The following is a 12,500-nucleotide window of genomic DNA, read 5'->3' as shown; positions in this document are numbered from 1 at the left end:
AAAGACATTGTGCTTCACCCCTTTGCTTGAATGTATGGTTGTTTCCCTGCAGGGTCTGCGTGTTGGCGGGGCTGTGAGTCTCTCTCAGGCGAGGAAAGTGAACGTGGAGCAGGGCTGCAGCGTGCCCGATCCCTGCAGCTCCAATCCCTGTCCGTCGAACAGCTACTGCAGCGACGACTGGGACAGCCACTCTTGCAAGTGCATCAATGGTCAGTCTCGTCACATGATCACAAACCCACGAACGTAACATGTTTTTGCCTTTTTATCATTCTGTTTCTGTCTTTCATCTTTAGTTCAAATGAATAATCATTTTTAAAAATTGTTGTTTATTGTTTTTACCACGAGCGACTGCAATTTACTGAAAGTCCCCACCTGCTTTATTTTTTTGCAGGTTATTATGGCTCCAACTGCACTGACGTGTGCTCGCTGAACCCCTGTGAACACGAGTCAGTGTGCACCAGGAAGCCGAGCTCCTCTCGGGGTTACACCTGTGACTGTCCCAACAACTACTTTGGCAATTACTGCGAGAAAAAGTATAGCCTTCCACATTTATGTAAAACACTGCAGGGCTGGTTTTAACTCAGCTAAATCCAGCTGGCCGGGTTTAAATCCAACCCTTTGCTGTGTGTCTCTCCCTGCTTTTCTGTTTCCTCTTCACTGCACTGATTTTCCAAATTATAACAATAATAAAAAACACTGCAGTGTTCTTCCTCCTGCACTGCAGACAGGACAACTGACCTGTAATGTCTGTGTCCACAGGACCGACCTGCCGTGTCCCAGAGGCTGGTGGGGTCACAAGACCTGCGGCCCCTGCAACTGTCAGACAGACAAGGGTTTTGATTCTGATTGCAACAAGACGAGCGGAGAGTGTCGCTGCAAGGTGAGCTAGCATCCCCGATTCATTCACCTGTAATAAAGCGCACATCATGTCCACTCAAATAAATACAAGATGTGCATTTTTTAACAACTCTCACACAATCCCAGCCCATTCTTCGTTAGCAAATCTCTCAGCCTCTTCTCAATCTCTTCCATATTTGATGGTCTTCTTCAGTTAACCCACAGATTTTCAGTTAGTTTAAAATCAGGTCTTTGTGCAGGCCAATGAGTCATGCTCACTTTGGTCTTCTGATGGTAGTTCTTCACCAGCAGTCTTTGTCACGTTGCAAGACATCATGATGACCCAGACCCCAAATCTTCACAAATCATCTTTCCTTCATGATTCACCCTCCAGGTTCCAAATGCACTGAAGTATCCCCGCGGCATGATACGCCCTCCACCGTGTTTCACTGTGGGGACGTTGATCTTTGGGTTGTACGCCTCTCCCTCCTTTTGCCAAACATAAGCAGCGTCTCTGTGGTCAAGGAGCTCTAGTTTCATGTTATATTCTCATTACTTCAGTCTGGCTTGAAGATGTCTTTTCTGCAGAAGTGGAGTTTTTCTTGGTCTGATACGTTCAGTTCACTCCTGCAGGGTTCTAGTGAGTCTGCTTTAACACTATAAATCCCAACTTGGATAAGTCATTCACTCGTGTCTTGGCAGTTGTTCCAGTTTTTTGGACTCATCTCTCACTAGTTTTCTTTCCAGAGTCTTTGAAGTATTTCCCTTCCTTCCTCTGCCAGACTCGTTCTGTGCTCTTTAGCTCTCTTTCTTGATCTTGATGATACTTCTCACTCCAGTTCTTGACACTTGGAATCACTGTGATAACTTTGTGTAGCCATCTGCTGCTTTTTGAGCATCAGCAATTCTTTTTCTCAAGTCTAAACTGATGAATTTTGTTTTCAGCATGATCCTTTCTCAAGTGACTCCTAAAATCTTGCTGCAGTTTTTATACTGTGTGCAAATTGAAAAATAACCCACAGTTTAAACTTTATTTTGCAAGCTTTGAGCTTTACATAGTTAAAGCACATTATTGTACACCTTTAATTATGCTTTCTAAACACACATTAGAAATCTGTAGACATCCATCAGATATCTGATGCTTTATGGGAACTCTTTCCTGAGAAATGAAGAAAGAGCTGCACAAATGTGGCCCTCACAGGAACACGTGAAACCTCTGAATCTGTGTCCAAACTTGGTTTCTTGCACACTTCTACGACACGTGTTGCAGACTGGCTTAATATTAAGGAAGAAGCTGTTTTCATAAACAGTCGTTATACATCTTCCAACATTCAGCGCTGATCCATTTTTACAGCTGTGTTTGCTTTGCATTGCACTGCGCTGAGGGACAATTAAAGATTTATTTTGTGTTCTGAAGGTTTGTAGCGTCGTTTTCCACCTTTTTCTCTGGCTAGAAAAAATCCAGGTGGGAGAACAACTTGTCTGCTGGCAGTCAGATGCTTTTGAGCGTGCGGTTTGAGCTTGCCGTGGCGCTAAGGAAGAATTCTCATTTGCAGGACAATCATTACCGGCCTGAAGACAGCGACACCTGCCTGCTGTGTGACTGCTACCCGGTCGGCTCTTTCTCAAGAGCGTGTGACCGAGAGAGCGGCCAGTGTCAGTGCAAACCCGGCGTCATCGGACGTCAGTGCGACCGCTGTGACAACCCGTTTGCTGAGGTTACCCCTAACGGCTGTGAAGGTCAGAACACATTAATTACAGCTTTGCATCAAGTCCCTTTTTTTCATTATAGGTACAAATACATTAGATATTGTTCTAATTTTATCCTCATCATCTCCTTCCTGTTCCATCTCTCTTAGTAATATATGACAGCTGCCCTCAGGCCATCGAGGCTGGGATATGGTGGCCCAGGACTAAGTTTGGTCTCCCTGCAGCAGTTCCCTGTCCCAAAGGAACTCTCGGTATGATGTTTTTTTGGCAGCTCATCAAATTACCATATAATAATGGCACTATATGAAACTTGCCTCAAGCTCTCTCTCAGCTGCAGCCTTTTCCTCATGCGATAACGCTCCCTCTCCTCCTTCCCAGGCACAGCGATTCGACACTGTGACGAGCACAAGGGCTGGCTGCCTCCTAATCTCTTCAACTGCACCTCCGTTACCTTCAGCAAGCTGAAAGCTTTGGTGTGTAGCTTCTCTCTGTCACTATTTTAAATTTTAAAGTCAGTTTCCAGTTTCTACAACATCATCCTCATTTGTGAGGAGAAATACAATGTTTTCATTCTGCTGCTCTGCGGTGCTGCTCTGAGCATCACTGGCTTAAAGTGATAGTCCCAAAAAACTGTTCTTCGTTAGGTACACTGTTAAATATGTGCGTATGTGTTGTGCAGATTAACGGCACTTAATAAAGTCCAGCTGAGGCTGCAGGTGTTTGGTTATAAATCAAAGCTAATGCGATTAATCCCATCGGAGGCTGGACCGGATTTCATGATGGTCTGTTTAATGTTTCTCAAAATATTTCACACAAAAATCTCACTAAAGGATAAATCAGGCGATTGAGTGAGACAGGCACTCCACCTCATCTCGGGCACTAGTAATGAAGCATGCATGGCAACAAAGGCGTTGCTTCAGTTTTAATCTCGTCTGACCTGCAGACATTTACACTTTAAATCTCATCTCTGTGTTACTAACACTTGTCTTTGGGATTTCTTTTCTTGTGAAAATTTATTTATTTATTTTCTTCTTCAGTCTGAAAAGTTTTTCCGTAACGCCTCGCTCCTCGAGTCTGGGCGCATTCAGCAGACGGCGGCGATGTTGGCCAACGCCACGCTGCACACGGAGAAGTTCTACGGCAGCGACGTGAAAGTGGCCTACCGGCTCACGCAGAGTCTGCTGCGACATGAAAGCAGCCAGCAGGGCTTCAACCTCACCGCCACACAGGACGTCCACTTCACAGAGGTGAACAACCACGTCACTTCTAACACTCGTACAGACGGAGAGCAAGAACAGAGCTCTGTTGTGGCTGTTTCAGTACACAAAACTGGAAACAGGAGGCCAGTCCTGCCTGGCTGGACATCACAGCCTGTCATGTTGTATCTGCAGGGAGTACATCACACTTCATTTCACTCTCTGCTCTGACATCCTGTCACACTGGACTCTCGCTGTTCTCTGACAGAATCTGGTCCGAGTGGGCAGCGCCATCCTGTCTCCAGACACACGGCAGCACTGGGAGCTGATCCAGCACACGGAGGGTGGCACGGCGGCGCTCCTGCGCCACTACGAGGAATACGCAAACACGCTGGCGCAGAACATGAGGAAGACTTACCTCAGCCCCTTCACCATTGTCACACCAAACATAGGTTTGCAATATTTAGTGCCCAAAGTTTTCAGCTTATCTGTCACAGCTGTCATCACAAATGAACTCCACTTAAAAAATATATCAAAGAATATATTGAAAGAAAATTCTTATCTCAATCTTAATCTGTGAGATATTAGTCCATGCTTTCATATCAATCAGGTTAGTTTACTGTAGTGCTGTATTTGCAGGACTGTTCAGATCATCAGACTAATACTACCCCAGTACTGAAGTCACTTCATTCATGCCCAGTTAAACACAGAATTACCTTTAAAATCCTTCTATTAGTTTATAAAGCCACCAATCGCTCAGTCCTCATAACCCTGCTACAGATATATCAGACTCACTGTACATCGTGGGCCTCTTTCTATCGATATGAAGAAGTGCACACTTACTGAGATCAACAGTGCATCTCAGTTTTCCTGTATAACAAATAAAAACAGCAGTAGTAAAGGAAAGAAATCATAAATTGTAAGAAAAAATGTGGAAACATTACAGAAAAGGTCCTGGTTGCTCACTGCCCAGACTGTCCTGTAAGTATAAAGCAGGAAGTTTTTGTTATTTCACAGTGAAATGTTTTTAATTGCTGTGGACACATTTTTATAGTAGTTCTTATAGTAGATGTCTGTTAGTTTGATGTAATAGGAATGGTTGAATGGCTGTAGGGAGGTCAAAGCAGGAAAAAGTAAGGAAAATATAGTTAAAAGTTTAAAATCTATGCCCTTGTTCACTTGTTCTAGAGCTGTCAAGTGGGCCAGATTGGAGGCTTTTGTAGGCTGATTTTGGCCCCGGGGCCTTATGTTTGGCACCCCTCCCTGCTATATCTCTCAGGTCAACGAGAGCAACTCTTTTAAATGTTCCCAGAATTTGATCTAAACGTGCTCAGGGTTTCAGTTATTGTGCTTCTGTTCTTTGCAACAAGCTGCTCGCTGACCTGAGGTCAGTCACAGCTGCGTCTACATTCAAGAACAAACTCGAACCCTTTTTACTCTCCCCAGCTTACATTTAATCACTGTGTGCATGTTTTTGTCTGTTATGTTAAGCACATCGAGTTTACACGTAATGAAATTTGCTATATAAATAATAATGCCATTGCCGTGATCAGGACACATGCTGCACGCAACAGGAGCACTTCAAACACCTTTAACTGCTGGAAATGCTTCACACATGACTCCCCACTCGCATGCTGTGAGGTTTTCTGAGCTATCTGTGTAAGAGTTCGTATCCGGCACAGTAAAGACCGTTTAACGTGCACGTCACAGCTGTTAAAGCAGAATTTACCCTGAAGCACTGAAACCGGCAGTGGTGCAAACCCCAATCACAGCATTCATGTGTAGTCGAGATCAAATAAAGGTTGAGTTCAATACCTGATCAGTTTGCTGCGTGGACGAAAACGATACACGGGATTTATTCAAGAGTCTAAAAAGCAAATAAGAGCAAGAAAAAAGTTGTGCATGTGACTCAAGCGTGGAAATGCTAGCAGTTATTGTGTGCAGAAAAAAGAACCGCCACATGACAACAAAATAGGTACGTGGAGGTAAAAATGACAGTAAAAACTGGGAATATTTATTTCCTGTTAGGCTCCGTTTTCTGTTTTAATAAAATAAGGTCAAACTTTATTTTTAAAAACAAACACTTAGTATGGTTCTCATACTTACAGATTAAAAACAGGCTGTGTTGATGATTTTTCTATAAAGATTTTGAACAATATCAGTTCAGTCACAGGGAAAGCATCCTTCGCCTTCTTCTGTGTCGCAGGTTTTAGCAGATTATGTCCTTTTATTTCCATTAAACTTCTTATTTCACAGATAAATCACATGGTTTATAAAATGTGAGGAAATTAAAATGAACTGAACAAAAGCCCTAAATTCAGACGTCCTCTTTTTTTTTTATCTAAAATGAGAAAGTTATCAGATTCGTTTCTGTCAGATTAACTGTTTGAACTTAAAAACGGCGAAGCCCGTTTTGAAGCAGCGTTCTCTGACCTTCCCTGTGTGCTGGTTTTTGCAGTCATCTCCGTGGACCGTTTGAAAAAGATGAATTTCGCCGGCGCCAAACTGCCGCGCTATCAGTCCCTGAGGGGCCCTCGTCCTGCGGATCTGGAGACGGCTGTCACCCTCCCAGACTCCGTCTTCCAACCACCTGTGGAAACGAAGGGCCACAGACACCTGGACGTCTTCCCAGAGTCCTCGCTGAGGAACCGCTCGGCCAGCAGGAAGAAACGCCACCCCGATGACAGCCAGCAGGACGCCGTCGCCAGCGTGATCATCTTTCACAGCCTGGCCTCACTGCTGCCCGAGAGCTACGATCCAGATAAGAGAAGTCTGCGGTAATAAAACTTATTCTGACTTTTTTCAGAGTGTAGAAAGTATAAAGAGGCTAATCTGCTGCTGCTTTTAGTCGTTTTCATTTCCTTTCCTGGCAGAGGAGAGAAAAAAGAAACTATTTCTTCTTTCGTGTATTTTTGCCTCAGTGTCCCAAAGCGTCCCGTCATCAACACCCCGGTGGTCAGCATCACTGTGCACGACAACGACGCGCTGCTGCAGCACGCGCTGGACAAACCTATCACCGTGCAGTTCCGGTTGGTCGCCACCGAGGAGCGCTCCAAACCCATCTGTGTCTTTTGGAACCACACCATACTGTGAGTGCAGCTGTAAGTGAATGGGGGCGCCCGGGCGAGGTTGTGCTGTGCTCACGTTTGTGTTTGTCTGTCAGAGCTGGTCGTGGCGGCTGGTCGGCGAAAGGCTGCGAGGTGGTTTTCAGAAACAGCACCCACATCAGCTGCCAGTGTTACCACATGACGAGTTTCGCGGTTCTCATGGATATCTCCAGGAGGGAGGCGAGTGACACTCACGCTTCTCACATGATCAGAATCAGAGTTGCTCCTCACTGTAACGTCGCATTTTCTCATTCTAAACGCACCAGAACGGAGAGATCCTGCCCATCAAAATCCTGACGTGGAGCACAGCCGGCGTGACGCTGGGCTTCCTCTTCCTCACCGCGATCTTCCTGCTCTGCCTGAGAGCCATGCAGTGCAACAAGACGAGCATAATCAACAATGGCGCCACCGCTCTCTTCCTCTCAGAGCTCATCTTCATCCTTGGCATCAACCAGGCCGACAACCCGGTGAGCGCTTTGGTTCTCGTCTCTCGCCTCTTCCCTCCGGCCCTGAGAGCTCCCAAAGTTTTAATCATTCTGTATTCGCTCTGCAGTTTGTGTGCACAGTCATCGCCATCCTGCTGCATTTCTTCTACCTCTGCACTTTCTCCTGGCTCTTCCTGGAGGGGCTGCATGTTTACCGCATGATCAGCGAAGTCAGAGACATCAATTATGGACCCATGAGATTCTACTACCTGATTGGCTGGGGAGTTCCTGCCTTTATCACAGGTGTGAACCTCGAATTAAAAACCCACTCTACAAAGGAAAACCACTCCACCCAGCTTGTGTGTTGAGTGGAATAACGAGGATCTTAAACCTTTATAACGTCTTTCGTGACAGCGGGAGCAGAAATGAGGAAAAGAATCAGACACGTCTCAAACACAATCACAAAGACTTTAAAAGCAAATTAATTTTTTAAAGTAAAGCTGAGTGGATAATAAAAATAACAAACCAATTTGAATTATCTTTGAATGATCTTTTTCATTATATCTGCTCTGTGAGCTGAAGACATCGCAAAAGGTTTGAGGAAGGTGTTTTTTTACAGGGTCACCTTTCTTGATCAGATTTTTTTAGATAATCACAATTATATTATTACTGGCCGGCCGTCAGCTGTTGGCTATTTTTAAAGTCCTTCCGCACTGATCCATCCAACATTTCTTTGAATCAAGTCATTTTTTTAAATCTTTTAGCTTTTCCCAACATTTTTATTTTGCAGAAGGATTTTCTATAAATGTACACTGCTAAAGAAAGAAGGGAACACTCGATCATCACAGTATAACACAAAGTCAGTTAAACTTCAGGGATATCAATCTGTCCACCTGTTATTCACTTCATTAAAACCAAAGCAGCTGAAACTGAAACAACCCTCTGCTACTTAACTGACCAGATCAATATCCCAGAAGTTTAACTAACTTAATGCGACAAACCTGACCCAGGACCACAACAACTAAAGAGATTTGTGTTTCTTCCCAGGATCAAACCAGGGGTCAGAATATCAGATGTACAAGTTGGTCATTATCAACAGTCTTACAGTTAAATTAGTTTCGTTGAATAGCCAATTCAGTTAGTTCCTGTACAGATTATAAACCCACAGAACGTGTCTATATACCCAGCCACACTATGAGAAGTCATTATTTATTCAGCTTTAGTAACTTTCACTGTGACATCATCCTCTGGAGATAAAAATAGTTTCAGTAAAAAGTGAATCAAGACAAAAATTAAACAAACTTTTCACACTGTCTATTTTTTCTGGGGTCAACTCCAGGTTTGGCGGTGGGTTTGGACCCCGAAGGCTATGGAAACCCTGATTTCTGTTGGTTGTCTATGTACGATACCCTGATCTGGAGCTTTGCAGGACCCATCGCCATAGTGGTGTCGGTGAGTACCTGCATCCATCCATCCAATCGCACATGAATATCTTGTAGTTTTACTAAAAGATATAAAGACACGGAGGTAAAGCTGTCACCTCAGCAGCGTGCATAGCATTTTCACGCTACATTAATTATTGTTGATTCTTCTAACATGCTGCACTGCAGACCTTCACTTTACTTTAGTTATGTCACAAACTCCTGCTGTGTTGCCAGTAGTGACATACTGGTGTGTTGTGTATCCACAGATGAACATCTTTCTGTACATCCTGTCGTCCAGAGCCTCCTGCTCGCTGAGACACCACAGCATCGAGAAGAAAGAGTCTCGTGTGTGAGTGTCCCGGCCTGTCATTCAACACCAGCGCCGTTTACTTCCTGCCTGATTAGAGGATGTCAGTTTGATGTTTAGACAGGAAAATGTTTTGTACATAGGCAGTCACTGTTTAGCAACACAATTCAATTCAGTTTTATTTATACAGCACCAGTTCACAATGCCAGTCACCTCAAGCCTCTGTCAATTTAAGGAAAATACCCAACAATCAGCAAGCACTTGGCGACAGTGAGAAGAAAAACTCCCTTTTGACAGGAAGAAACATCCAGCTGAACCAGGGTCAGGGACCCAGGGACTATGAAAACAGTGCAGATGTCATTATTGGGTATTTCCAAAAAGAAAAGAAACGAGGCTGGCATCAGCATGTTGTAAGATAAACATCATAAAACATCAAATCTTTAGTCTAGCCCTTGCTCTTCGGGAGCTGCTGTTTGTGCGTGTTCTTTTTTAAAATATTTTCTGCAATAATCCCCTGACCCAGGCCACTCTAAGCACTCAGTTTCAGACAGTTTTTTTCTACTCTTGGATCTGTATGATGTCATAGAGAGAATATGGTCATCTCAGGCACACAGCTTCGGCATGCTTATCGTTGCTGTTTTTGTTGCTGTTTTATCCTCAGATCCATGTGCTGCTCTGTTTTTCCGTGTGTTGCATTGAACTCTTGTTGTTGGTTTCCGAGTCAGGTCACTGGTCACTCCAGAAGTCCTTCCTCGCCAACTCCTCTTTGTGCTTCCTCTCGCTGCAGCTCTGGCCTGAAGACCGCAGGCTGTGTCCTCTTCCTGGTTTCAGTCACGTGTTTTCTCGCACTGCTCTCCGTCAACAGCGATATGATCATCTTCCACTACCTGTTCGCTGGTTTCAACTGTGTGCAGGTGAGCCCATCGGTTCACCCTGAAACTGCTTGAAAGGCTCAGTTGTGCCTTTTTACTAACCTTTAACCTTTCCCTGTCGTCCAACTCCAGGGTCCCTTTGTTTTCTTCTTCCGTATTGTCTTCAATAAAGAAGCAAGGAACGCTATGAAATACTGCTGCAGCCGCAAGCGACCCGATCACATGATCAAATCCAAGGCCTCCGTGAGTCCCTCGCAATAAGCGGCGAGAAAATATTTCATTCGGTTTGACACCTCTGGGATACGTAGTTAGGCTGATGTCATATTTGGAGTTTCTTTAAAAAAAACAAACTAAAATATGGCGTCAGCTGTTGTTAAAGAACTAAATCTGTAATTATCTCAGATATCAGTTATGCTGTTGATACTGCACCATCTGTTCCCAACAGACTGAGCTTTGAGCTTTTTTTGACATTTTATAAAAAAGGAGGATTTATTCTCCGCCCTAAATGACTGACTCTACTAAACAAGTAAAATAAATCTCATTCATCTGTGCCAAAGAGCGCTACCTCACCGTAAAACTGTTGCTGTAAACAAACAGGTAAACTGGAGCGGGGCATGTAATCCACAGACAAATACTCACTCAGATATTGACTGGATATTCGTAGCAAAAAGACCTATGCTTGAAGGATGAAACTCAGTTTCAATATGACGTTTTTTGTAAGTATAATGTTGTGCTCGTCATTCCAAAAACAGAGACAGAGAGGCCGGTGTTTGTGAGCACTGATCAGGAAGGAAATAGACGATCTGAGTTTGGAAAGGGGGATCTGTGCCGTATCCTGAACTGTTACATCTGGCACGAACTGATTACGTGTGCACATGCTCTGGAGCTGTGATTTCTGCATGAGATCCTCTTGCCAGGCCTCTCTTAGATACTCCAGTGTGGCTGTACAGTCGATTCGTGACAGACCTTCTTCAATTGTAGATTTAGAGATAGATCCGGTGGCTTACTGGAGAAAGGGTGAAAATGTTTTCATTAAGAAGCTGCAAGGTTACAAAATTCTGAAAAAATCTGACTTGGATCAGCAGAACATTTCTTGTAATTGGGAAAATCTCTTTTATAAATAAGTCCCTTACTGGTTGTCTTCACTTAGAGTCTTTTAACCCCTTAGCAGTCGGACGTACCGCCCACGGGACATTGGATGGTTTAGGGGACTAATTGGACTGCTAAGGGGTTAAAGTGTGATATATGCTTCAAATGACTAAACAGAGACAAGTTCACATGACAGACCAGTTTAAATATTATTTAGAGAATAAATTTCAAGAAAATAAGTTTTTTCTCTCTGGTCCAAGTTTGTTTCTTAGCATCTGTACAAAAAAATTGCAGGAACAATAAATTCCCTGTTATGTTCTTTACATCTGAAATAACTCTGCATCGTATTTTATAACATGTTTCTCTGCCTGCCTCTTGCCTCCAATTCCAGAGCTATAAATGCAACACGAACTACATGGACGGGAGGTTGTACCACCTCCCCTTCGGCGAATCCAGCGTGTCGCTGAACGGCACCATGCAGAGTGGGAAGAGCCAGCAGAGCTACGTGCCATTTGTCCTCCGGTGAGGAAACCACTTAATAAAAAACTACTATCAGTGTGCTGAGTGACGGACTGAGTAAGTGAACTGAACTGTTTCCATCTTCTCAGTGACGACGGGTTGAGTAACAGTCAGGCACACATCGCTCTCAATGACCACACGTCGCTCTTCCATGAAACTAAGGAGCACTTGGACGGTAGCGTGCTCATTTTCCTCAGATCTGTTCTTCACTTTCCCACTTTTGCACTGATGGAGTCACTGGATTCGTTTTTCACTGACGCTAACCCGTCAATGTTTAGATCACGACAGCGACTCGGACAGCGACCTGTCTCTGGAGGACGACCAGAGCGGCTCCTACGCTTCCACTCACTCCTCTGACAGCGAGGATGAGGAGGGCCCCCTCCCGCCAGAGGAATGCTGGGAAAATCTGGCATCCAATGTCGCCAAGAGACCCCAACCACTCAGTCAAGGTGCTCACATGAACCTGTTCACATGCATTGCCTTTACACTAAAGTCACACCACAAAATGGTTTACTTTCTGAAAAGCAGTCAAACAGTCAGAGTGAAAAGAAAGTGCACTTATGTAAGGATGGAGGACAGGCTGTACCACCTCCACTGCTCTAAAGTCTTAGAAGGAATATAAAAAAGTCACGTAGTCCTTAGCAGGTCTTAAAATGAGGTCGATACAAGCTGCGATTATCAAAAAACCATGACACGACACAATGGGTCAGTATTTATTTACCTAAGGCGAAATGCACGCCGCGATTCAGCAGCTTGAGGTAATAGTTTTCTGCGTGACGTTCAGTCTCACGTTATTGTGGAGGAGTTTTGCCTCAGTCGTCTTTACCGTGTTGCTTCTATTCATTGAACTTTGCTGGCATTCATTTACACACAGCTCTCTTATGGTCACACACAGGATTTCAGTGGCGTTGAGGTCTGAATCGGTGCGACACCTTACTTTATTTTCTTTTTTGCTTGGCGTTGTTGTTCTTTTGCATGTTCACGTGTTCAGTCGAGCTTTAGCCGTCGGACAGA

At 44.2% G+C, this 12,500-nt stretch overlaps 1 protein-coding gene across 2 annotated transcripts in view; it reads left to right on the top strand.

Moving 5' to 3' along the window:
• celsr2 (cadherin, EGF LAG seven-pass G-type receptor 2) overlaps positions 1-12,500 on the top strand; it is a 68,426-nt gene that overhangs the window by 51,981 nt on the left and 3,945 nt on the right. For both annotated transcript variants that reach the window (XM_005741427.1, XM_005741426.2), the window contains exons 12-31: positions 53-209; positions 392-533; positions 760-880; positions 2,394-2,577; positions 2,697-2,798; positions 2,926-3,020; positions 3,585-3,794; positions 4,012-4,195; positions 6,202-6,520; positions 6,665-6,832; positions 6,907-7,030; positions 7,117-7,317; positions 7,404-7,578; positions 8,615-8,727; positions 8,966-9,048; positions 9,794-9,920; positions 10,011-10,121; positions 11,359-11,489; positions 11,576-11,661; positions 11,765-11,935. In XM_005741427.1, the coding sequence (XP_005741484.1) occupies positions 53-209; positions 392-533; positions 760-880; positions 2,394-2,577; positions 2,697-2,798; positions 2,926-3,020; positions 3,585-3,794; positions 4,012-4,195; positions 6,202-6,520; positions 6,665-6,832; positions 6,907-7,030; positions 7,117-7,317; positions 7,404-7,578; positions 8,615-8,727; positions 8,966-9,048; positions 9,794-9,920; positions 10,011-10,121; positions 11,359-11,489; positions 11,576-11,661; positions 11,765-11,935 (3,004 nt within the window). The remainder of the gene's footprint in view (positions 1-52; positions 210-391; positions 534-759; positions 881-2,393; positions 2,578-2,696; positions 2,799-2,925; positions 3,021-3,584; positions 3,795-4,011; positions 4,196-6,201; positions 6,521-6,664; positions 6,833-6,906; positions 7,031-7,116; positions 7,318-7,403; positions 7,579-8,614; positions 8,728-8,965; positions 9,049-9,793; positions 9,921-10,010; positions 10,122-11,358; positions 11,490-11,575; positions 11,662-11,764; positions 11,936-12,500) is intronic.

This window comes from Pundamilia nyererei, unplaced genomic scaffold (genome assembly GCF_000239375.1).
Source record: "Pundamilia nyererei isolate P.nyererei 1_Seehausen unplaced genomic scaffold, PunNye1.0 scaffold00110, whole genome shotgun sequence".
In the NCBI taxonomy this organism is placed as follows: domain Eukaryota; kingdom Metazoa; phylum Chordata; class Actinopteri; order Cichliformes; family Cichlidae; genus Pundamilia; species Pundamilia nyererei.
The sequence above is the reverse complement of the archived record's forward strand: the minus strand, read 5'-3'. Positions and strand labels throughout refer to the sequence as shown.